The 26,581-nt window shown below is 41.8% G+C and overlaps 1 protein-coding gene across 10 annotated transcripts in view; it reads right to left on the bottom strand.

Moving 5' to 3' along the window:
• Positions 1–26,581, bottom strand: part of THSD7B (thrombospondin type 1 domain containing 7B) — a 518,195-nt gene that overhangs the window by 17,057 nt on the left and 474,557 nt on the right. For all 10 annotated transcript variants that reach the window (XM_066999216.1, XM_066999215.1, XM_013186367.3 and 7 more), the window contains 5 exons: positions 17,152–17,285; positions 16,267–16,420; positions 5,447–5,588; positions 3,978–4,093; positions 3,724–3,841 (listed from right to left, as the gene is read on the bottom strand). In XM_066999216.1, coding sequence (XP_066855317.1) covers positions 3,724–3,841; positions 3,978–4,093; positions 5,447–5,588; positions 16,267–16,420; positions 17,152–17,285 — 664 coding nt within the window. The remainder of the gene's footprint in view (positions 1–3,723; positions 3,842–3,977; positions 4,094–5,446; positions 5,589–16,266; positions 16,421–17,151; positions 17,286–26,581) is intronic.

The raw sequence follows: 26,581 nt of genomic DNA, 5'->3' as shown, positions 1-26,581 counted from the left end.
ATCTGATCTCCTTAGGAGGGGCTGGAAACCCTGAAGTATTCATCAAGCTACTTTAATTCAGGACATAATTTCCTTTTATGCTTTCTGCTTTACAACTTTCTAACAAAACGTAAATGGGAAGATCAATGAACAAAACCCATGATTTTCCTTTTAAGAGGAACTAACAACCATTCTGTTTTTATTTACATTTTGTTTTCCTGCAGTCTGTTATCCAAAACTTTTAAATTCACTCCATTCACAGTGGTCAGCTGGTGTCTGACTTGCTTCTCTCTCCACCACTTTCTTTCTCTACTGTGAATAAATCATTAAAGAAATAAATTTTGTCTAAGAAATTTTGTTGAAATCTCCCTTGGGCACAATCACTGCAGTGAATTTCTTAAAGCTCTATTGCTTTTTTTTCCTCAATCCATAAACATTATCTAGGTGCTCCATTGCCGCTCAAGTAGCAGAAAAACTCCACCTGTCTTTACTTTCTAAATACCTTATTTTTTACTGTCTATGGAGAAAGGAATCTCACTGCATCTGAAATTCATTTCCTTTTAATGCAAACGCTGGTATAGACAAAGCAATCCTAGTTATTTCTTTAATCTCCCAATTAATTTTACCTTAATTTTCCAATGAATTAGCCGCACATTTGTTTCCTCCGCTCTGCAACATTAAATGGTATGAAAATTAAGACAAAATGTGTGCTGAAAATTGGAAATAACAGGTATTTACTTGGGGGTATTTACATGGCAGTGTGTTCAACCCTAGGTAACTCAGGTAAACCCCAAAATTTATCTGATGAGGTCACTTTTGTAAGTGACGAGGCACAGGTTTAGCTGGTTTTATACTATTTAGCATATCTGTTGGACAACTTGAGAGAAATCATCCAGGACCAGAAAACGTTTACTTAGAAAAATACAACAGCCTTGTGCATTCATTTGCCTCAACAAAGGAAAAACAGCGTGCTGGGAGTTACCTTTCTCCAATCTTTATCCGTGATCTTTTCCAATAACTTTGTTTCAGGCCTTGGGAACATCATGCATTAACACAGTACCATACATCTTTTCCTAACTGCACAGCGACTGGTATGAGGACCCCTGATATATAGCACCACACCAGCATAAAGCCCGAGCCAGCACCCAGAGCAGACGCTGCCCAGAACCACAGCTGCAAGAGGCAAATATCTGTTACACATCTCTGCAGGCTCAGCGCAGGCAGGCAGGAGAGATCTACTTTACTCATCATCATTTATAAAAATCAATATATTCGCCTTTGGCTGCTGTGTACCAGAACCATACGAGATGTCAGTGCCACGTACACAGCAGCACAGGATCATGTTTAAATGCATTGTTCCATAAAATAAAACCTGAGCAAGAAAAAGGTACTATCCATTAAAATACATCACAGCAAACCAAGTTACTGGAAGAGACGGACAAAATAAAAATGTTAGCAATGTTGCTTAAGAAACACATGAAAGCATACATCCAGCAACACTAAATTTTGATCTGAATGATATTTAAATTATGTTTCCCTTTGAAGTCGCTTATGGTACTTCAACAGGCCCTTCACATGCTCTCTAAGAAAAGCCAGAAAAGCAGAATATTATTTGGAGTGAATGAGGAAAAGAGTGGAGCTAGTAACAGCACATGCAGATGATTTGCTGTGAATTATTTCTGAGAAGTGTGCATTTAAGTCCTACATTTTAGCTTTATCAAAAAGCAGGCAATTATTTATTTGGCAAAAGGAAACAGAATCAGTGTTTATTACAGCCTATTCCCACGGCTCGTTTATTGTCGTCCTTTGGTTTTCTGTGTCTAATTTGAGGTTTAATCCTATTCTCACAAATGCCAATGAGAAACTCATGGTGATTTTGAAGGTATTGCTGTGTGGGAACATTCAGGTGGGAAACTCACACAACATTCATCTGTGAAGTACCACCTGTAGGTGAGTACATAATTAATGACTTCTCTATTATTACTATCATTAAGTAGTATCCAATTGGAACATAACGAAGAAGCTAGCAGGAAAGTGGCTCAGTTCTTACTGTTGGAACCACACAAAGGCCACAGCTGCAGGATTAGTGCTCAGGTGCCTCCATCACGTGTGATTGATATCAATGTTTAAAGCTGATTTCACAGATGCTTATCTTCTGTAGGTTCACAGAATAGTTATCTCCAGCTTTTGAATTGCATATCTACAGCCCGATCTAGCCAGTTTTCTAGCTAGCTATATAACAGACTTTTGTTCTTTGTGGACCAGAAGTGTTTGCACTTGACCCTGTGGTTTAACTATCTTTAATGTGGTTTGACACCTACAGCAAGGGCACTCACAGGAACAGTTGAGGTCGACTTCTGCAGGGCACTGGTATTTTCAGCTGGCTCAGGTCTCTGCAGAAGCCCAGCTCAGACTTAGGACATGAAGAAAGTATGTGCTCCTTAAATGCATTAGAAAGCACCAGGCCTTTAACCAATCTTCAGGATTTGGACAAGTATTTCAGGATCAGGAATAGGAGGCATACCTCTACTTGAGTAGTAGCACATCCCTTGCAGACTACGTAATGCGAGTGCTCAGGATAAAAAGACCTTCAGGCATTACATAGGATGCGCTGCTCTGTTAGTCATGCTAAAAACCATAAAGAAGTTACAACCTGCTTTTGCACATGTAACTCTGTTTATTTTAGTAAGTGATTGAACACTCAAAAAAAATTTAAGTTCATTCAGCAAAATCCATCTAAAATGGGTTTTGAAGAAAAAATAAAATTTGGAATTAACAGTATTTCTAGTGTGTTGTTAAAACACTATCTATGAATTATTCATTTATGTTGAGAGAACACTACTTCATGAAAGGGTTAAAAATTCAGCAAAGAAAGAACACCACTAATCCAAATATTAAGCTTCCCCTGTAACATGCTTTGATCTCTGAAATCCATCTGAAGGGATCACTTTATGGAAGTTAAGAACTTTTTCTTTTTGACCTTAAGTGAACTCGATTCAAATACACATTATGGCTCCTGAATCTCCAAGCCATTACCTGTATATGCGATGCACATTACAAGCCTGGGAAATAACGTCATGAGCCTATTTTGAATATAACTTTCAATGCATTTCCTCATGATAACATTGAAAATTTTCTTTAAATCATATAGCAATAAGAAAGGCCTTAATTCTTTTACTTTTTATATGTAGGTAAGCATTATGAGCTACAGAAAACCATGCTAAAAATACTGGAGTAATAAAAACACTGAGGGAGCTGTGGTTACAGGATGGAAGCAGAGGCACATACTAAATCACGAACCATATTCTTCCTGTTTTTTTCTTCAGTCTAATATAGTTATGTTCCTAAAAGTAACTTCCTCAAAGGATTTTTATTTACTTACTTATCTATTTATCACGAATCCTGTAACTCCCTAGCATTTCTGCTAGCTCTGAGCATTCCCTGTGTCTCAGGGGTTAATGTTTCCTATGACTGAATTCTGAGAGTTTAAATTAATTACTAAAATAATCCTTCGGGCATCTATCTACTTGTTCCCTAAATTGCATAATTCACTTTGGAGTACTGTGAAAAGAGCCTGCTTTGTCTCCAAAACCCTGCACCTCAGGAACTTGAGTGTGTCCACGTCTGAAGGGCTTGGTGTGAACCGGAGTGCCTGGCCTCTGGTGTAAGCAGGGCTGGGGGTGCCATCCACAACAAATTTTGTGGCGTGGGGTGAACAGGGCAGGAGGGTAGGTGTGGACTCACCGCCAGCACCACACGTCTGGGAGCACTGTGACCAGGCTGACCACGCTGAGAGCCGGCAGTCCACCACGCATCCCACCAGGCACTCGCTGCTCATCTCCGTGGGCTTCTCCAGGCGACGCTGTCGGTGAGCAACAAAACACACACGTTAAGCCTTAAGAAGCCCCGGGGCGACACTGTGCCGCGTCAGGCATAAAATTAGGAAAATCAAATTAATCTTTGCCCATTTCCCCACAGCGCGTGGCCTTGCTCTTCACCTGCTGGCAGTGCCGCGCGCTGACCGTCCGCCCATCGCTGCGCACGCAGCTCAGGAGCCGCCTCCTAACTCCTCGCCCGCACGTCGCGTTCTCGCTGAGCTGGCACGTGCTCCAGTCTGCGGGCACAAGACAAAGGACTCGGTATGGCAGGGCACTGCTGCAACTCACTTCTTACCTCTATGAACTCAGCATGCGAGTCGTCATCTCCCAGTCCTTGGCTTCACCACGTTAGCTAGTATCAAACCCAAGAAGAAAACCCACAAAAGAAAGTCGCTCTTAAATAAGAGCAGGTCTCCAATGAGAACTTTGTTGCTTCACGCTCAGATATCCTTCAACAAAACCGGTACATCCGAGGGCACAGAACACTGTTAAATGCTGATAAAGTGTGTCAATTAAACCCAGCTGGCGCATTTACAGGGCTGTATTGTCTGAAGCAAAATTTCACTTTGATAGCTGCGGAAGTTTCTGACAAGCAACTATAATTTCACCTATTTCTTGTCTCAAAGCAAAAGCTTTCCATTATTTGAATGAGCTCTAATACTCATGAACTAAAAACAGTATTACTAGTAGAAGAAAATTCTGGCCAAAATACAAGTAAACTAAAACAAGCTATAAAACACCGTTTAAAATAAGCAGAAACCAACACAACTACAATTTCCATACACCAAAAACGAATCGGGAGCATACAAGAGGAAAACCTATTACTTTGTGTCTTCCTCCTTTGATAAACATGAACACACAACTGATCTTCATTTCTTAAATATGATCATAAATAAAAGGCATCATCATCATGCTGTCTGTGCTTCTAGGGATTTCTTTCAAACAGGCTCGGTTTATACTCAGATATTACATTTTCTCCAGCTCTATTCTCCCTTCCCACCAGCACACAAATTCACCTCAGATCTTCTTTTAGGATTTTTTCTCAATTATCTGAGCTAGTCAAAACAAAAGAACTTTTTCTTTCTCTTTGTTAGTTCCTTTGAGACATATCTAACTACTTCTGACTAAGGTGCTAAACAATGTATTTTGTTCTCAGTATCCTGTGCCCACCCATATAACCTCTTTTGCCTTCAGATCAGACTGTTTTTGGTATTATTGCCTTCACTGGGATCACACCGATGTTACAACCTCCTGACCCAGCAAAAACATGACATCCCATTTAGTTGTTTTATTTCCAGCATGCCTGCAACGTTAACTCAACTACTAAAATCATGGATTTACCCATTGACCTGTGAAAATGTACATATGTAATTAACGTTAGTGAAATTCATGATGTTTACAAGTAATTCTTGTAATGTCAAGGCTTTAACCAACACAACAAGCAAACATAACTAAAAACACAACTGGAGAAAGTCTTTAAGGAGCTGGGTCTTTTATGCAAAGACACTTAGAAAAGCAGAACATCAGCTTAATGTGCCTTGTAATTGGTGTCCCTTCCTGCAGAGAAGAGATCGGAAAATTATACCTACCTGTTAGATTGTATTGATATTGGAAGCAATTTTGGTTAAGAATACATGGCTTCACTTGCGAATCTTCAGGGCAGGGCTTGGTATTGACAGAAGACCTCAGCACTTGTCGAGTTCGGGTTTGCACAACGTTTGGATCACACACCTGTACACAAAAGGGATGGACAGTGCAAGAGACTCTAGTAAATCACACAGACACTGACTGCTGCGGCCGCCACATGCAAGCACACGGCCACACTGAGTGCGAGATAACCATGCTGACAACAAGATGGGGTGACTTTTCAAAGCCTGTGATATATGCCAATGTCGGGCTGCCTATAATCCAGGATTTGTGTGCTCACATTTTAACGTGAGTATGAGCCAACGAAGGCCTGTTTTCAGTTGTTCTGGTGCATCACAACCACTGTAAATGTTTGTTTTTACCAGCCCTCCATCCTTATATTTTTTGCTTTTCATTTTGGTAGCAGACTTAGCAATAGCGACCAAATGCTTTCAGCCTCACAAGGAACATCCCCTTCTTGTAGAGGACAGCACCTGGTCGTCCCCACAAATCTCCTCCTGCTTGCCCCCAGCAGCACGAGAGACATCTCTGAAGGAACACGGAGGCACCACCCAGCTCTGCCTTTGCATTTCTGAAGTTTTTCCCTTGGTTTACTTAATCTGGAGATGTAACATAAGCATTGGCTGGGACACGGGGAGCACCGTGCTGCTGCCAGTGTCCCCAGCCTGGCTGTCACGTCCCCATCTCGTGCCGAGGAGAACAGCCTGCCTCGGGAGGACGGAGTCACAGCGCTGCAGATTAAATGCCTGTGGCACCAAGCAAGGCTAATTGGTGGTGAGGAGCACTACAGACAGCTGTTTTGTCTCATTAAACGAACTCATAAAAAAGTATAAATAGGCTTGCTCTGAAGCCAGGGTGATTATGGGAATACATAATAGCCATTTGGGCTTGTAAGGCTGGGAGGGAAAACCAGCCCCAAGGATGTGGGCTCTGGCCCACCGAGACTCAGCAGAGGTTTCCTACAGTCCCCCAAAGCGGTCATGGGCAATTGAGAGCGGTCCCAGCGAACCTAATGGCAATGAATCCCTATTAAATAAATCCCTATTATCCAGAGCCATTTACTGAACAAGATGACCTATTTAATTCCTAACAGTCTCTCATTAGGACCGAAGATTGCTCAGGAACAGCAAAGTAAACCAAGAAAACAATGCATGTAGAAATATGTTTTCATAACTGCTTGGGAATTTTAAACACGATTTTTCTAGAGAGTATTTAAATACAAAAAACAGCTAACAGTTTAAAGCCACAGGCTTATTATTATGCTACTAATTGCTGGCAAACACAGAACCCTGCATGGGTGAAAGTATGGATAATTTTCGTATTGTGAATATTAAAGAGAAATGTCATGGCATTGCAGCATAAATCTAGATCTCAGACTGCTGTAAACTGGATTAGTTGCACAGATGACAGCATAACTAAACAGAATAAATACCAGGATAAATAGGGAAAAGGTCTGGTCCAGTCTGAAAACTGAATTGTCAGGGCCTATTTTCCTTATGTGTTTACTATGTGAAGGAAATTTTATTATGTCCTCATTGCTGACAAACACCTTGTCAAATCATTTTAAATGGTAATCTTATTTGAATATTCATGCTCATCTAAAATAACTAATTGTTCTCAATTATCCAAAAATTAAACCTGTGCTAAGTGTTTACCAATTGTTTACTGCCTTTTCCACAACTAATCTGATTGCTCATCCTCACAATGAAGACTAATAACTTAAATGATTTGCCAATTGAAAAAAAAAAAATCAAAGAAGGTATCTCAGTAGCTACTCCTAATTAATGTTTTTCTGCAGTATGTTACCAAAAGGGAAAAAAAAAATCAATGAATGTTGTGAAGGAAGTTAAATTTGTGCCAATTCCAAAATACCTGCCTTTGCTCCCTTTCAAAATAAGAACCTGTAGACAGAAATTATGCATAATTTATAGACAAATAACTGCTTTTAATAAAAAAGTATTTTCCCCCTGTCTAGCCTGCATCCTGTTCTGCGTGGTTACAGGGCACTGATGCAGCACTGCACTGCGTGGTGCACGCAGTCACACAGCCACCGAGATGTACTGGCTAGCCAGACAATTTTCCCTCTCAGATGTCCTTTAACAGTGAAGCAGCCCCGACTCCAACAGGTCGAAGCATATCTTGTGTTTGCCAGGATCCAAACAAACACGGAGTTTACTGCAGCTCTGAAGCTGGCATTCTCACCGCGCTGATGAGCCACCTTGTTCAGAAGCCAGGGCTGATACGATAAGCTACCCACTTTTACCTGTTTTGAATAATAAAGAATCTCTGTAGGAAAAGTGTTCATTTAATCAAGCTGAGGACATGGGAAACATGCAAAAACTCAAAGTCTGCAAACTGTAACTAATATCCTGTAATATTATTTGTTGAATTTCCCTTTACGTCAATTGAGAAGTCAATTTAGTTTTATAATTGATTTTCTGGCCTTACTCTTTCAAGTTAACTATGTAAAAAATTGAACCAAATATTTATGGAACTGAATAAGCAGCAGGAGGGAATGACTTGCAAAGGTAAAGATGAAAGCTGGAATTTTCAAAGGAGCAAGAGGGAGCTGAGTATCCAGCCACCATGGAATCTCAATGGGCTTGGGTGCACAACTCCTGCAGGACCCCACAAAAATCCCAGGCTGGAAAAATTAAATATTTACTGCATGACAAAGAATAAGGAATGGCTTAGGAGACGCGAAGTAGTTAGGTGATGTGAACAGTGAAAATTAAAGAAGAGGGATTATTTCCAGTGGGGAGATACTGAGGGTATTAACAAGAAATAAAGAAGAGAAGCGTGTCAGCTGCATAGCAGGAAGAAGATATGTCACCACTGCCATCACTAACAGCAGCATGCATCTAGTCCTGAATTTAGATCTTAAAAAATAAAAGAGAAAAAAGAGAAAAAGAGAAAAGAGAAAAAACAATCACCACTGAGTGCACATTACATTTTTAGGAGGTAGGACAGGAACGATATTGCCAGCAATATTACAGAAAAGGCAGGAAAACAGAGTAAAATGATTTGAGTAATTTAAGTAAGCAATTATCACAGAATTAATTAAGATCTGGACAAGTCTGGAGAAGAGGTTAATAATTATTCTTATAAATGAAGAAAATGACAGACAGCTTGACTCTTCAAAAATACTCTTCCATATGAAATAGCAAAGATGCCGCTCCAGTGACAAGTGGAGTTCCTCAGGAGTTGGTATTGGGACCGGCACTGTTTTACATCTTTGTCGGTGACATGGACAGTGAAATTGAGTGCACTCTCAGCAGGTTTGCCGATGACACCGAGCTGTGTGGTGCGGTCGACACGCCGGAGGGAAGGGATGGCATCCAGAGGGACCTGGGCAGGCTGAGAGCTGGGCCTGTGCGAGCCTCATGAGGTTCAACAAGGCCAAGTGCAAGGTCCTGCATCTGGGCCGGGGCAATCCCAAACCCGAACACAGGCTGGGCGGAGAACGGACTGAGAGCAGCTCTGAGGAGAAGGACCTGGGGGTGGTGGTTGATGAGAAGCTTGACATGAACTGGAAGTGTTCAAGGCCAGGCTGGATGGGGCTTTGAGCAACCTGGTCTGGTGGGAGGTGTCCCTGCCCATGGCAGGGGGTTGGAACGAGGTGGTCTTTAAGGTCCCTTCCAACTCAAACCATTCTGTGATTCAGACATATACTTCAAGACTGGATCTGCTCTACCCCACTAGGAATGAATGCTTCTTATCACAAGCATATATAAATTTACATATATTTTTTTAATAAATAAAAAACACTGTGATTCAGCAATCCCTTACTGAGTATCTTCATTTCCAACTCCTCTCTTTCCATTAAGTAAATGTTATACTTTCAGAGACATTATTTTACTTCCTGCTGTTCCACTAATAAATACTACTTTCACTGATCATAGATTAAGCTCTTTATCATTATTTTTACATTAAGTTGGCCATTCCTTCTTGTAAGCAACTTGTTTGTGCTCAGCATCAGCCAATGCTGCTTCTACAGCAGAAACACAAGGAAAGAGGAAAAGGTGCAGCCACCACCACTGTTCAGAGACTGACAAGTACATACAGTAGAAGCATACAATAGTGGGAATTTAATTTTGACTTGTGTTTCTGAGATCATCTCCTTACAGTCACATATTTATTTTTATGCCTGTGGTTATAAATCCTGTAACTAGGTTCCACAGTTGGAGAATTTGGCATGTAACAACAGGCTTAAATTGGGCATCACAGGAAATCTTCTTGCCCAGACATTGGAAGTCAAGGTGACAGACTTAGATTGAAGTGATTTATTAAGATAGATTTAGACAGTGTCAAAGCCAGGAGATAGTTGAACTGAGCTCAGTGCAGAAGCCCAGGCAGCTGCTGAAGCTCTCTGTATCACGTATGTGCAGACCTCGCTGATTTGTGCTGGGGTCCAGATGGAGCAACTCTTGCATACAGCTCAGGTACAGGAAACAGGAGAGGAAGGTGGGTTCAAATTCCGCCTCTAGCTTGAGTGTAAAAGGCTAGGTCTTGGCTCTGGAGACACCTCCAGTAAACTGCAACGAGGAGAGCTGTGGATAGCTGGCACCTATGCCTGATCTTCCCAGGAAACAAAGGCTCTGCTTTGCCAGGGGGATGGTACTACCAGAAAGACAGCTCAGTCTTGCTTCTGCCTGGGGATTAGGAGAGCTTGGTATCTGCATGGCAAGTGGAAAAACTTTGTCTAATTTCCGCCTCTATTCAGCATAACTGAAACCTACTTCCTACACCGCCCAGGCTATACATAGATTATAGATTTCTGGATCAAAGGAGGAGGATGAATACGGGTGCTAATTGGCCATAAATATAAGAGAGGAAACAAGAAATTGACATAGCTGTGACGCATGGAAGTAGAAGGTCAGAGGCCTGGACAACTTTAAGGTCAGGCACTAACCAAATTTGGGACTTAAACTTCACAGACTATGTTGTTTGCTGGATTTAGTCTAGATTCTTCCTTGATCATTGTATGCAACGGAGTGTGTGATTCAGGACAGTACTTCCTTTGATATCAGTGGTATGAATAAAATTAATTTCTGGATGGAAGTAATAACAGGCACATAACTCAGGCCACTCATTAATATCCTACAGCATAAGGACATCATACACAGAGTAAGTTTCTTTACATGTATAAAAAGACTGTCCCAGACATTTTCGGTGTTCTTTTCTATGAAGCGTGAAAAAGTTGAGTTAAAGCCAAGGATCTGTAGACCAGATTATATGAACAAACAACAGAAACAAAATATTCTGAGGCAACAGGAGGTACATACCACAATAAGGGAGGAATGAATTGGCATCTTTGCTAAAGGACCACTCACTTCAGAAATTATAAAAGCCATTTTCTTCGTTCTATGGAGGAACTCTTGGCACTATAACTACTGTATTTTTAATATTTCTTTTAGCAAGACACATTTTTCTACCGTGACCACTTGCCACTATTCTAACCTAATATTAAAAGTGAGGGATATAAACATACACAAAGAATGTACCCAGACTTTGGTCCAGACAATAATAGAACAGACAAAGCACAGAAAGTTTGTTCTGGAAGAGAAGGACACTAAAAAGAATAAAACTGTAAAGTTATGAATGCTAAGTTCTGAGTAAGGGTTGTTAACATGTTACACATCAATATATACTATCAGACCTTTTTTGTGATAGATTTAAAAAGCTGTCCATTGATCCAGGCTTTCACATGCATCATAGTTGTACATCACAAAGGCTGTAACCCAGTAGAAAGCCCTTTAAGCTGTTTAATTTATCAAATAGCTTGTATAATGCATGCTGCACTATAAATAGCTGGCCACATTATATTTAACAGGCTATTCATAATGAAACATGCAACCTCAAACTAAGGTAAAAATGCGTTGGCAGCAACACGGTTTGACTATTTTTAACATTGCAGTGAACCATTATATTGTTCATGCAGATGTGGCTATTTCAGAACAATTTAAGAAGCCATTTAAAATAATATGAGCAGTCTTTTGAAATTAAAATGCATTTGCGTACATTTTCTTTTTGAGATGCATCTAAGTTCTGAAACATTACCTGCATCCATATATAACCATTGTTTTTTTAATCATTGTTAAAGATGAACAAAGGTGAATAAAATGAAACAATGAATCTAAAAAAAAAAAATACATCAGTAGATAACTTTTTTTATAAGGCCATCCAAAAAAAAAAATCAAGTCACAGCTATGCATAAGGAGCAGCATATGTTCTTCCAGGAAAGCCTTGGACTGGCATTGTTCTTATCCTTCACCCGAATGAATTATCCCTTGGTCTAGAAATTCAGCTCTATGCAAGCTTCATTCTTCAGTCCAACCTGCATGCTACAGGTCCTCTGCTAAATCTACAGTTGATACCTCCTGAGTGATACTGTAGACTTCAGTAATGCTTGCAATAAGCCACAAAGTTTACAAATGAGTTGTAAATTTATTTTCCAGTTGGCTCAGAGGGAAAGCATTTCCAAACTGTTATGACTCAGACTCACACCTAAGACCAAAGTCACTACACCTGTGAGTCAGCTGTATTGCCTGGTGCCACTTTTGGTATGAGCAGTTATCTGAATACTACACACACACCACAGATTCAAGAGAATAATAAATCAGTTGCTACAAGTCCTGAGCACTGTACATAGCTATTGATCCATGAGGAAAATGCTCACTGAAATAGAGACAGCTGTTCTCACTTGCTTGACATGTAACCTCCTATAATTAACTAATTTCAGACCTCTTAGAATTAGCTGCTAGAAATGCCAACAGCTGAGGCAAACAAGAAGGCCACTCTGATCTGATAGTGGGGCTGTGACTGCTATCCACATAGTAGCAAACAGCTAACAAAAAAAAAAAAAAAAAAGAGGTAATTATTTCAGGGACTTGTAGCACAACTCGCATATTAACTCATTTTAAGAATGCTTTGATGAATTCAATTGAAGTCAATTAATTACATTTCCAAGTCAGATGGATACAAAGTCAAGACACTGCAGGTAGTGCATGTTATTCGATCACTGAATATTTAACAGAGATGATAGGATTTCAGTTTCCAGATTGTTTAGCTGGGTCTTTGAGCAATCAAGTGATGATGTCTGGCTGAACACGCTATTGTAGCTGGAACGAATACGAAATCTCTGAAGCAAAATGCAAGTCAATCCGATTTGCTCATGATTTTTTTTTTTCTAACTAACTAGCAAGCTTCAAACTGCTATTTTAAATGCCTTTAAAGCTTGGTATTTAAGTTACATGAATGTTACTTAGCGACAAAGAAGAAAACTTTATGAACCAAAAAACAGTCTTCAATCAGAGAGAAAATCATTCTGAATTTAATCTTACAATAGAGAATACGAGAGTAATAGGGAAGCTTTAAATCAGTAATTATGAGTTTCTTGAATCCAGTAAAGAGACAGAACCTCAAATGTAACCTCAAGGTATTACATTTCAGACAGCTGCATTTCTGGGTCACAGCAAAGTGCCGTTAGAGGAGATATTAAAATTTATCTTTGTGTAGCAGTGTAAAACAGCAGTATAATCAAGTTGCAAAAATTGCAGTTCAATTGGAAAATACACATAAAAGATTTTTGGTAGTATCTTAAAGTACAAAAGAAGGCCCCAGAAACACCAATATTTAAAAGCAAAAGGAGCCAAAAATGTAAAAGGAATACAATAGATGTTGCATGTTTTTGTAGAAAGAAGTATTGAAGCAAATACTTCCTATTGACAAAGCAGTCGCCACCTTTATGACTCATTGATTTCAACATGATTCAAGATCATTTACTATCCTAAAAGTGGAAAATCCACATGGGAAGAGTATTGCTACAAGATAAAACACTAGTAATAAAGTAATACCCTAGAAAGTATCCAGAGTACAATGACATATTGACAAAAAGGGTAAACTGGCTAATCTAAAAGGCCTTTTTATATTCAGCTGATAAGACTTAGTTATTCTGCTATCAGGATGAATTTATTATCAACACTATAAAATTGGAGCAGAGCACCAAAGTGACTGGAAAAGAATTCTCCCATGGCCAAAATCTTAGGTAAATATCTTGAATCAAAGAGATACTCAGTCAAAGATGATGCTGAAATTGGAGTTGCTCATTTCTTACAAACTAGAATTTGTCAAGTTTCATAAATCCTCTTTATCTCCAGTAAGCCAAACATGGCCAGAGATACAGGAGGATTTCCCAGGATGCTCTTTGGCAGCTGCCTCACAAGAGTGCTATGACTAAAGGAATGCCAACTATTTTGATATGAAATGTAAATGTGCTTGAAAAAGAGCAAAAAGGATGTCTGGTTTGTCCTTTTCATTTTGATATGATGTGATCCTGCTAAAGTTTCAGGTTACTTGGGGAAGAAAAAGGAGACATACTTAGGAAATGTATTTTCAGTGAGTATACAAAAAGTGCTTTATACATCCTCTGAAGACAAGCATTTGTTTCCAGCTTGGGATGAATCAGAATCCATGCAGGAGTTTATCAACTACAGAGCATCATTCCCTCAAAAATTAAACAGGCAGCCCTAATGAGCTAGAGGTTCTACGTACGCCAACTTACTGATGTGGTTTTTGGGACTCCATGGAAAGAGACAATGCAGGCTGGAGGCACAACAGGTCTGACCAGAAGACTTAACAAGAGATTTAGCTCCAGATGCAAAAAAATACTCTTATATTTTTGTGTTTGTATGTAGGGTCTCCAGGCAAGGTCCAGGTGCAAGCTCTCAGTTCAAGTCAGCGGAGCTACTCGACTGAGAATACGTAACCTTTCCATTAAAGATGAAACTAGAACCTCCACAGACTCCATTGCTTTTGTAACTCTGTTATTGACTGTGTCCACCTGTTTGTGGCCATTCTCCGAGACTGCCTTTCCCTGTTGCTGCTCAGGAGGCTGAAGGATGCTTCAGTCATCTTGGTGCTGGCAATGCCTCACTCCTGGACACATTATACTCGGTCTCCACTCCAACACACTGGCACCCATGCACAGAATGAACACGAACCACTGCCATGGTTTGGCCATTCTGCACGTATAGCAAAACCCTTGCTTGCCTTGGAGTTGTTAAGCATCTGCAGCATGGGAGGGACTGTGCTGTGTGGTTCTCTCTTAAAACCAAAGGAACACAAACAGCCTGTGTAGCTATAAAAGTGAGACAGCACTGCTGTAAACTCTTCAAAGGGAGGGTTTTATTTGTCCATAAAACTTCAAGCTGTTTATTGTTTCGTATCTGGACAGCACTATTTAAACACATGCTCCATCCACACACAGTCATCTCAGTTTCACAACAAAGCACTGCAGAACAGCTTGTGAAAGCATATTGTTCAGTTAATTGCATTGGCATGCAGGCACCCTCACATTTATGAATTAACATCTACCATGGCAAAAGGATGTACAAGGAGACACAGGGACTGTGGCACTTGTCCCTGCAACTGCCAAGAGCTATGCTGCCTGATGGAGCGCAGCCCACAAGTTCTGGTCATCCCTTTTGTGCTTCTGTGGGCTACAGAGACCTCACCATTGCTGAAAAGGAGTCTATAGGCAAAAACTCACCGTGTCTTAAGGATATTAGGATGTTTAAAGCAGTCCTTCATGACCAACTGACTGCCAATAAGGCATCTGAAAAACACCCACTGGCCTCGAGGATCTCTGCATTAGTTTACTGCATACTGAAATGAAGAAAATCTGTTTCTGGAAACAAGTTAATGACAAAGAAACAGCCCAACCACAGTGGGACTTTGAAAGGTATCCAAGCATCCGTACTGGTTGCAAGAGCGTTGTACTTCATCAAAGCTATGCTGCTCAGGAGGAGGTAAATACAGGAAATGAAACACAAGATTTTATTTGACATATTCTTACTGACTATATTGATAGGCTACGCAAAATATTATGGAAGGAAATTACCTGTGTCAGCAGTAGTATAAATCCCTGTCCAATAACCACTAAGACTTTTGATAATGGCCCTGTTAACATAGGGGCAATGAATTTATGTTTGTCACTTAAATACATCAACCAAGTCTATTACACAAGCCCTTAGATTAAAGCTGGCACCTATTCAACACTGATCAGAGAGAAACAATAGGTTTCCAACTACGTGCCTTGAGGCCAGAATGTTTTCACAAGACAGAATTTGCAGGTTCTTTCCATCTTGCACACTTAGAAAAACTGAGAACATTTGGCAGTTGCTTGAGTCCCTGCATAATTCACAAAGTTTCAAGTATTCAGTGACAGGACAAATTATTCAGGCATCTTGCTGCCATGCCCTTCTGTTGCTGTTGCCTCAAATCTTCCCTCAAGGTTTTAGGAGGAGGAGATGCTGGAGAGAAATACTGTTTTTGAGAAGAGAAAGCTGTCATTCCCTCTGGCCCAAGACCTGTCCAGAGGAGTGCCACCACCGTAGGAGATGTGCATCCCCCAGACAGCACTCCCCTGAGACTAATTCCTGACGCAGACAGCCCTTAAGTGCAACTACAGTGCTGATCCCGTCACCTGCTGTGCTTGTTTGGGTCCTTGCCTGTAGACCAGGTTGAAGGATGGGTTGAACTGTCACAGTAATACCTCTGTGTGTTTTACTAACTAATTTTCTATAGCTCAGTCTCTGTAGAAATACAAAGATCTCCAGATTGGCCGTAGGATCCATTAGGCCTGACCTCCCTTGGAAAATCATTTACTTTGTTGTTAGAAAATTTTCTCACAGGGTGATTGAAGGACAGAGAAAGATGTGTGAGGAACATTGCCCTTGGAACCACAGCCAGGCGAGCCTACCTGTGGGCACGTGCTCCACTGTCCCCAGTCGGACACTGCACACTCACTGGGGCAGTACAAGCTGCACTTCTGAACTTCATCTGGGATTTCAGCCTGATTACAAAGGGCGTTGGGTACCGTCTCCCCTCTGTGGTCCTCAGCAGTACTTACACACCTACACAGAAAACAGAAATTTTCATGTGAGGATCATCAGCTTATTACAGTGATGGATATCAGCAGGTCAGCACGACTCCAGTAGGACACTGGATGTAACACAAAGCTATGTGAAATATGGCTGGACAAAACGTGGCATTAATAGCATTAACAAAGCAAGCCGAAACAGCTACAGACACTTTTGTCTTTTTTGTCTTTGGCTTTTGTTACTCACAGATTTCAATAAATACTTTGAGTAAACATTTCCAGCCTCATACAGGGGCTTTTAACTTTCATTATATGACAGATGAGTGAAGAGAAAATGACAATCAGCAAGAACAAACCTGTGTGTTCCCACTAGTAACATCCTCATTGCTCCCCCATGCCTAGGGAATGAACACTTCCTGATAATGAACACCACTTCAGTGAATGCAGTGCCATTACTTGGGGAAAACATTAGCAAAGCAGAATATCAAGGCTGTGCAGCTCAGGGGGCTGCTATATCTCTATGGCACCTAGGTTTAAGAATTCTAATTTAAACATCAGGGCTTCTTCCTGAAAGAAGTCTCAATCACAACACAAGGCTGCATCTCAGAGATGCTCGTCCTGTAAACCATTACACAGAAACGCATGTTTCTTTTCATTTGAAATCCTTTGGACTCCACAACGTATTCACTTAGCCAGTTATTTCAGCTTTATGTGAGAACATTTGAGCTCTTTTTAATTTACTATCGTGCTTTTGTCTTCACGCACCTGACTTTCCTCGTTTGTATTCCTTCTCCACAGTGGAGGGAATTTTGTTCACTGTTGATTTTGCACGGAGACCACGGTTCGACTACCCAGGAATACTGATTGCACTCAGTGTAGCATGGGACTGCCTCGTACACCTGCCAGGAAAAAGAATCAAAACTATTCATTTGAACTATCTGGGTTAGCATCTCTGCAGAAACACGTCAGCCAAAACCACAAAAGAGTACGCTGAAAAACATCCTGGCTTATGCTCCTTATGCCACAAGTGTTGTCATATCTTTAAGTTCGTTTATTCATTATTGACTTGCCAAGGGTTTTCTAAGTACATAATAAACAGTAGTATGCATGCAACATCTTAGGACACGGGATAAATAACAGTTATTCTCTAAAGCCAGAGCAGGAATTCCATTACAATTTCATTTGCTCAGACTGCTCTTGCTATAATCTATCATGTCATTCACCAGGACCATATGCGCTGCATCTTTTCATGTTTCAGAAGGTACAAGTTTAAAATCAGCACTCATTTACCTCTCCTTCTAGCATATCCTGGGAAGTCATTTACTGTAAAAGAACGAAATTTCATGCCTCCTACAAATCTCATCTTTATACACAAACACCATAAATGCTTTTTTCCCTGCAAGTGACTTATCTCTAACGTATCTCCCAATCAAACATGACTGTGCATTCACCTGAACTATGGTATCTACGGAGAAAGAAAAATACAGCCAAATACAGAGAAAAAAAAAGCCAAAAGATTGATAAACACTTCTAAAAGATGTCAGACGTTCAAGCTGTTAGAAGCAACACACTGAGAAATAGCACTTTAGCAGATTTTTAGGTTTAAACAAATGATCGTGTCAACAGCTCTGTTATGGTAACGAATAAAAGTTATTTATTTTGAATCCAGTTTGTCCACAGAAGCTGATTTGAAGACACAATGTTCTCTCTTGCTTTGTCCAAACGCACTGTGTGCTGCCCTGAAAAAATACAGCACACCCAAGATTTCTTCTTCCACACGCCGAAATTCCCTCGGCCTTGCTGCTGTGAGCAGTTCAGGTCTCACTGTTAAAATAACTGTAGATCAATCCACCCCACCCCTCAAACAAAGAAATTCAGCCACAGGTGAAATTTATAGCTTCATTTTAAAATAGCAGATTATGACTATTCATGTTGTGGTCACATCAATAAATAAACCTTACCTGCAGTATTTTAGAGGTAAAGGATGGGGAAATTTAGAAACCAGCTAGAAAACAGAACCGGTGCCCCATCAGCACATTATTTTTTTTTTATTTTTTTTTTTCCATTTGATAAGAAAAGAGAGAGACCTTGCTAAAGAGTACCCCTTGGGAACAGAAAACATCAGAAACTAATTTGAACTGTGGGTCTGTCTTCGGCGGTCTGTAAAGCAAGATAAGATGAAAAGTGAAAAAAACAAACAAAAAAACACAAAGGAAAAACAGCAAAGAGAGGGACCTAGTAGCCTAGCAGTCAGGGCTGGCAGGAGGTAAGCATGGCATGAAGAGGTGAGCGTAGATGGGAGAGGGAGCGGAGCGCAGGGCACCACGGCAGTGGCGCTGCTCGGCGAGAGGCGCAGGCTGCCAGGGGGCAGCCAGCCCAGGGGGCAGAAGGGCAGCCACGACCAGGGGCTACGAGGCCACAAGGGTTTTTACAAGTCCAGCTTTCGCTGGGCCTGCACAAAAGGCTGCCAAAGATCACGGTGCTCATCCATCAGTCTGGGTTAATGATTTCCTAATGCCAAAGCAGTGGTATCTGGCCTAACTATACGATATACAGGTATATATATTCATATATGATATTGAAGCTGAGTTTCAAGTGGCATCCCAAGTGCCACCAACTAGCTGTGCAGCCCTGAGACCTGTGCTCCCAGCCGAGCCCAGAGGCACAGGGGACACGGCCGCACAAACTGAAGAGCCAGCTCGCTCCCCAGCAACACCCAGCAGCTGGATGTAGAGACTCAAGGTATTTATCCGCACCCCTGCTCCACGGGATGGGGAAACAACCACACTCAGCCTGCGCTGTCTGACAAAACCCACTGCTTTCTACAGACATCAGTGGGAGATGTGTAGGGCGCCATCAGAGTTTCCCTTGTTGCGAGGGGAGGCAAAGCGCTGGATGTGCCAAGAGCTGGATGCAGGCACAGGGCACCCGCAGCCCTGGGGACAGACGCCTGCCTGGGCAGTGCCACGGGGGGTGAAGCCTCAGCTGATACCAGTGTGCTATCACGCATTACCATGACAGTGAATAATGAGCTCGGGCTGACGGCAGGGCAGGTTGGGACAGCCCATGTGCCACCTCCGCTGCTCGGCCTGGGATTTCCCCCTCAGCAGCAGGCACCTCTGCCTCCAGCTCGCCGTCCTGCAGCATCCCCCCTCCCACAGCCCCTGTGCCAACCCCCACAGGGGTGACAGGCTGGCACGGGCCGTAGGAGCCGAGCTAGGCAGCGTGTCTGCTCCTGTGCTGGGCAAGACCAAGGGCTGGGCAATCCTGGCTTGGAATCTCAGTGATCTCTCATTTGGCAGTAAAATCTTTTAAAAGATTAAAATTAAAATTAAACACGTAGAGCCCTCCCAAGCCCCATAAAGCCGTCTGCAGACAGCAGTAGAGCACTAACGCCAGGACTTTACCACTACTGCAGCTTGGTGGTCAATGCCTGCAGTATTTCCCATGTGTTACTTTTTTTGCATAAGAAAACCAGCAGAGTTTGGGCAGGGATGGGATGCCACGCAAGACCCCGTGCACCATTACGGAAATACAACTGATGTGATACCTCAAACGCTCTCTTCTGAAAGCAGGCGGGGTTGCAATAATAAAACTGTTAATAGAGCATTTGTACTCTGCTGCCTAGGCACGTCAAGCCTGGCTGACTGCACGTGAAAGCTCATCAGCCTCTGTCCCGTGACACACGCGTTGCCCTGTAGGTGCAGAGCAGGGCACAAACACACCACTTCGGTGGTACCCGAACAGCCGGCTCCAGCCCTGCAGCTCCTGCTCCATGTGCTCACCCCAGGGAGCCCCACAGCGTGGCAGCCTCTTGCTGCCCCATTCCGTATGCCCAAAAGACACAAAACACAAAGACAACAACAGCTCCTGGGAAAATAATCCACTTACAGCTCACCCTTGCCAAATGTATGCAAAATTACCGCGACAGTGTATTTACAGTGCATTCAGGGCGAGCCATCCAACCAAGGAATGCACTACCACATTGCATCTCCCGAGGGACAAAAACTAAAAATCAATCAGCGGATGGAGAGAGGGGCCCCTGTTTGGGACTGCTCGGGTAGGAGGAAGGACTGGAGGCTGCTGGTGGCTGATACTTAAACAATACATAGTAATGCTAGTCTAGTTATTTTCTTTTTTAATAGCTGACGCTTCCTAATGAAAGGTCCAAATACAACCACCAGAAAATGTTCAGGTGACTTACAGCGTTTTGTAATTTATTAATTTATTTACAGGTCAGGAATAATGCTGACCTTCCAAAGGACATATAGAAGCAAATGCCCAATTGATGTGATTCATTAGAAAAAACTCATAGCTATACTTCAGATAACTTTCCTGATGAGCACCTGCAGCTTAAACTAGAACAAGGTTCAACACTTCTGAAAATCACAGCGACTCCATATTTCAGTGAACATCAAGATTTATTGTCCCTCAAGGTAAATATTGACTCTGGTTTTCCCTCAGTCAATATTTTAGCTTTCAAGACAGTAAATCTTGGTGTTCGCCTCAACTTAAGTCAATATCTGCTTATTATATTAGAACAACCAAACTGATCACTGTAGCAGTTGGCTGAGACCCCCGAGGACAACCTCTGTGCTATTCATTTCTAATAAAAATGTTCTAAATTCATTGCTAACATAAGTCCATTTCACAGCACTGCCCTTATACCAAGGTTGCATTAGACTTAATACACTGAAACAGCCTAAACCAAAGAAATAACAACCTACTTTTGAGCTATGGAGACCAACACGAATAACACTAAAGCCATGTATGTGCTAAATATTCTCATGTAGAAAGAGAGATGATTTTCCCTGGTTTGCAATGACACTTAGAGGTAAAAAAAAAAAAAAATCAAGCGTAGATATTAAAAACACTCCTAGTGAGACTTGCCAGCAGTTTGCCCACTTCTAATACTTTTTGCACGCCCACTTGTTTATTTCCCACATATCCAGACTTCAAGAGGCAGCAGCAGTGGGATGGCACCGTGCACAAATGGCTCCCTCCTCCACTTACGGTCACGACTTTCCAAAATCTGGACTGCAGCCAGCGCTTCTCCTGCAAGAAGCCTGACACGAATGGACCCAGAGCACAGTGGGAAATACAGCTGCAGAGATGTCCATCCATTGCAATTACCTGCACATCCGACTTCTATGTTGCCTCCATCTACCTCATCCCAATCTCTTTTTTGGTGGATAGCTGCTATTCTACCCATACATTAATTGAATATTTTTTGGTAATGCTGTAATACTGCCTTCACGTTCCATTTAATCCAAAACAGATATTTTCTATTAATACATTTATTTTACTTGATTCTTTAAAACTGAATTCAAAATGGAGAACGTACTTTGTTAATTACTTAGAGTGCACGTCTGATTTGGCAGTTCTAAGCACACATTTAAGAGCTTTACTTAATTAACTGTATGTCGGAAGGACGAGTACTTGCACATTAACAAATGCTACATCACAGAAATGACCTCATTAAAATTTCAACATTAAATAGTTCTCTTTGAAATAAAATTGATTTTATTTCATGCTAGTTTATATATTGATCACAATCGTTAGAAATATGTTAACTGCTCATCAGTACTACAACTGATTTAACAAGTAGTTTTTAAGCAATTTGGATTTTGCAAAGCAGCTGTCGCAGTGACGAAACTTTTCTTTAGGTATTTGGACTCTGCAAATAGCCACTGAAGTTAAAAGGTTTGGTTTGGGAATGACTTACACCAGAAACGTTTGAACAGATCAGCATGCGAGAAGACTTCAGAAAGGACTGGAATCCCTGAAATTTTATGCCTGTAGCAGATTATATAAATGCACAAATGTTTGTGATATAACTTCGGCACTTTCCGTTTTCATTTACACACAAACCAAAGGGGTTAGTATTTTTGACCTCCTTTGTGGTAAGGAAAAAAGGAAATCAATTAGAACTGCCATAAGGTTATAAAAAGCCCTCACTGGTGTTGAACCAAGTTTAATGAAAACTAGAACTGGTGAAAACTTTGAAGCTGACAAAAGGGTGGGATCGATTTTATTCTAATGTCTAAGTACAAAATACGTATTGTGAGTCAGGGCAATAAATCCTCATAGGAAGAAAGAAATATCCATTCCCAGGCTCTGCCCTGCAGGCAGTTTGGAAGCCCCTACCGTAAGAGACACCTCAACGTTACTCTAAGTGACTGTCCATGGTGACAGCCTTCAAAAACACTGCCAAAAAGTGATAGATTTTCAGTGAGTAGGAAGGGTAAAAAATAATTATGAATCCTCTGAAGTTTCCACTGCTCTTGATTATCTATTTATAACCCAATCCTCAAAACAGCTCCACTTTAATCCGAATTTACACATGAGAAAGCTGAGGGCAAAGAATTAAGTGATTTATTAGAGGCTGAAGAGGGAGCCCTCAAGGAGCAGGGGACTGTAGCGGGAAATGCCCTATTTCTCGCACTAACTGGATGACATCTCAGCTTAAAATCAGATACTGAACAGTTCAGATAAAGACATTTCAGGATGGAGCCATCGGAAAAAGAAGCAGTGCAAAATTCTGGCTGTGAAATGAGGAAAAAGAAGAGGAAAAATTAGGAAAGCAGCAGAACATTTTTGCAATAAAGACATCCGGATGCTCCACATTCCCTCACCATGGCCTTCAGATGCTTTTGCCGTACCTAGACTTTTGTTGGACTTCTTTAAAAATGCTGGTCTCCTAGTAAATCCCTTATTTTCTTCTAATGGATGATTAAATATGCAAAGACAGACATCACTGTATTTCAAATTCCTAAGTGCAATGAATGGAAAATGTCTTGTTTAAAAAGTTAATTGAAGTGAGCTCTGCTGAACCACAGTCATTACAGCTAATACTTATGGAACTAACATGTTGCTCAGCAAGATTTATTAATTCGTATTTACTCTTACTAAGTGTTTTTATTTTCTGTAAAATTCATGCAGGCTCTAAAAACACCCAGTTGTAATACGGTGAAGCATGAGCGCTCCTTCCTGGAGATTAAAGCAAGAAGTTGGTGTAATTAAATGTGAGAAAATATGGGAGAAGACATTGTGCAAGTGCCTGTCCATTTCAATAAATCCCATTCCTCTGAGTGGCAACAGCGGCAGAAATTTGGAGGCTCCCAGGTGCTGCCAGCCCTAGAAGGAGCAGCTTCCAGCCCCAAGCTGCCTCCCAGCCCCCTGCGATGCCATCTGAGCCCCTCCTCGCCCAGTGCTGGTGGGTCTGAACACACGGCTGCTGGTATTTGTTGGGCAACTTGTTAGGCAGAGAGCAGGAGGATGGACAGACAGCACCAAGGCTCCAGGTTTTCCTGTGCCTGCAGTCCTCAGGCTTTGAGGATCAGAGCACAGCAGGGAGCACAACCGTGCAGGTGCCTCGCAGACACAGGACAGCATACTTCTACCCAAAATACTCAGGCAAGACAATTTAGTTTCGGAATCACACCAAAAAATTGAGATGTTACAGTGCGGGGGGCATGTGCTAATAACATTACAAATGGGCAGTTCCTGTGGCTTTGCTTTTTATTTTAATTATATTGCTTCAGTATCAAGAAAATACAGAATCTTGACAAGATATTAACTTTAACGTTTTACTACGTTGTCAAACACAGGGTTCTAAACCACGGCAGAAACTCGTTAGGAAGAGCGGTGCTGCATTTTTTGCTGATTCCAGAAGCTGTGGGTATTGCAGCTTCTGCTGTCTCCCTGTCACAAAGCAAGGCAAGCATGGCAAATTTAAGTAGGTATAAATAAATCAATGTCCTGTGTTTTTTGAAACAGCACATTCTGCTGAAGCCGAAGGATAGTTTCAGGGGTAACAAACGAATGTGGCACATCTCTGGATGAATCTGTAATGCAGTAATAATGTTGGATCCAATTTTAAAGAGAGGAAAAGGGAAAAAAGCTGATTGATGCAGAACAACAGCAAAGCCCCTTTTTACTAAATGAGAACAATCAGATAAGATGAAGACAGATTGCAACACCAACCTGAGCCTTTGTAGATGTCCATGTTAGCAGGGCATGACAAGCAGAAAGGAAAGAAAATTATATATTCATTAGTTGAGCTGCCGTATGATAATATTGAGAAGAATAAAAAAAAAAAAAGGCAGAAAATCTGCTTAAAATAAAATTGCTACAATGTAAGGTTGCATTCAATTCTTCGATTTCCCCATCTTTCAGAAAAAAAAAATAAAAAAAATCCCTCAAGTAGAAATCAGGCATTTATTTGTGAGTGAATGAGAAGCATGACTGTGCTGAAGAATGAAGCAGAGTTCATTCAGCTTCACCCAGCAATCCTCTGGATTTCCTCCGAGTGTCTCAAGATCAAAGCCTTAGGAGGAAAAAAAAAAAATAATCTATGAAGCTTAACTTGAAATCTGGTAAGCAACCCCACAATTACAGAATATCAATCACAGCAGACATTAAAGGCTTTCAGACATTTAAATCTTAATTGGGTGGCACTGTCTTTCATGAAAGCTGTGGATCTGAAGCCCACGCAGAGGAGCCCAGGAGCCCAGAGCAGGTTGGGATTTGGGGAAATGGGAGCGATGCGCCCGTGGTCCTGAGCCACCCGGCCAGCTCCGCGCTGCGTCTGCACTACCACCGCAAACAGCCCTCCTGCAGGTCAGCCCCTGCCCCCGAGGGGCACGAGCGAGTGATTACTAGATCGAAAAGCCGAGTCATCTGTCACGAGAAATGAAATAAATGCCAGTCCTAAACACAAACAGTCCCAAAGAAGCACTTTCTTCGTAGGCATTCGTACAATAGGCAATTTAAAGAAAAGACCATCAGAGCTTACTGCTAAGTTAAAAATGATGCCTCAGAGACAGAGTTTCAGCCCCAGACTTTCTTTTACAAGAGATTTTAAATCATTTCAAGGTCTAAAAACTTCAAATTGGTATTTTATCAGTTTATTTTCATGCTTAAGCAAGACTGAATTAGCATTGCGGAGCAGTCACTTGTCCTTACACCGGACTGACACAAGTTTTCCACAGGAGATTTAAAACCGCTTAGCTGAAAAGAACAAAGTGATTGATAGCACTACAGGCAAGAGGCAGAAGAGATGGGGAAGCATCAGACGGTTGAAAGCTAGATGTTTTCTGAAACACTTCCATGCGACCACACCACAGGCATGAAGCGGAGCTGACCGCAGACCGCTCCCGGGGCATCCCGCACGCACAGCCGCACGCGGCCCGGCCTCAGGGTCCTGCACGTGCAGGAGCAGGAATGCAAAGCAGCTCGTAACCCTACTGCTTCATTAGGATCCGACTGTCATTCTCTCCCCAGTCCACTCAGCAGCAGGTCTGATTGCTCCTCATCAGCACCGAGACAGAGACAGAAAGTGATGCTCGGAGGGAGGGCAGGAGGGATGCCGGTCGATGCCTGATGGATCCCAGGGCTTCAGATCACTCACAGCCTGATTAGTAACGGGGGCTGGAAATTTCCCCTCAGAAGAGCAAGTTACTCCAGGAGCCAGAATACGTGACAGCCTGTTGCATAGCATATTTATGGTAGCTGTCTCGCTGCCAAGACAGGCAGATGTTAGTACCGTGTTTAGACGCAGCATTAACTTGAGCAATTTGCTGTGTGTAATTACAGGTGGTACAGCCCTCCTGGCACTGCTGCTGAGAGGCCACCCCCGTGACAAGCTCCTGAACTCAGGGTTCTGCAGAGATTCGAAGGCAGCTACAGTCACAACACCGCAGACTTAGAAATCCTGAAATTGTTATGATCTGACAGGGTTTGAGGGGTTTTTTCTTGGTTTGAAGGATTTTTTATTTTCTATTTTTTTTGATGTTTCTTATAGGCAGACTCAGACAGAGAAGACTTAGGCACAGAAGAGCCCAGTTTTATTTACAAAATGCACGCATGCTACAATAGCAATGTGCTGCAGAGAGAAACCACGCATCCACCTGAGTCTGCTCTCCAGTGAGCACATTCATAATTAATAAACTAAAGGTTCCCTTGAGCCAAAAGTTAAATTCTACCCAACCTTCTTCAGACACCAGAGTGTACGCATGCTGTCCCCAGAGCCAAAAGACGTCAGCAAAGTGCTTGCTAGCCACTGCCTTGCAGGGTAATGAGTGCCCCTCCAGTTCTTGGTAACTTTCTGCAGGATTTCCATCCCTTTCTTTCAGATCAGGGAATATACACATTTTCACATTCTGACATTTCTGTCACTGGCCTTTATTTTGAG

Source organism: Anser cygnoides, chromosome 6 (assembly GCF_040182565.1).
Source record: "Anser cygnoides isolate HZ-2024a breed goose chromosome 6, Taihu_goose_T2T_genome, whole genome shotgun sequence".
In the NCBI taxonomy this organism is placed as follows: domain Eukaryota; kingdom Metazoa; phylum Chordata; class Aves; order Anseriformes; family Anatidae; genus Anser; species Anser cygnoides.
The sequence above is the reverse complement of the archived record's forward strand: the minus strand, read 5'-3'. Positions and strand labels throughout refer to the sequence as shown.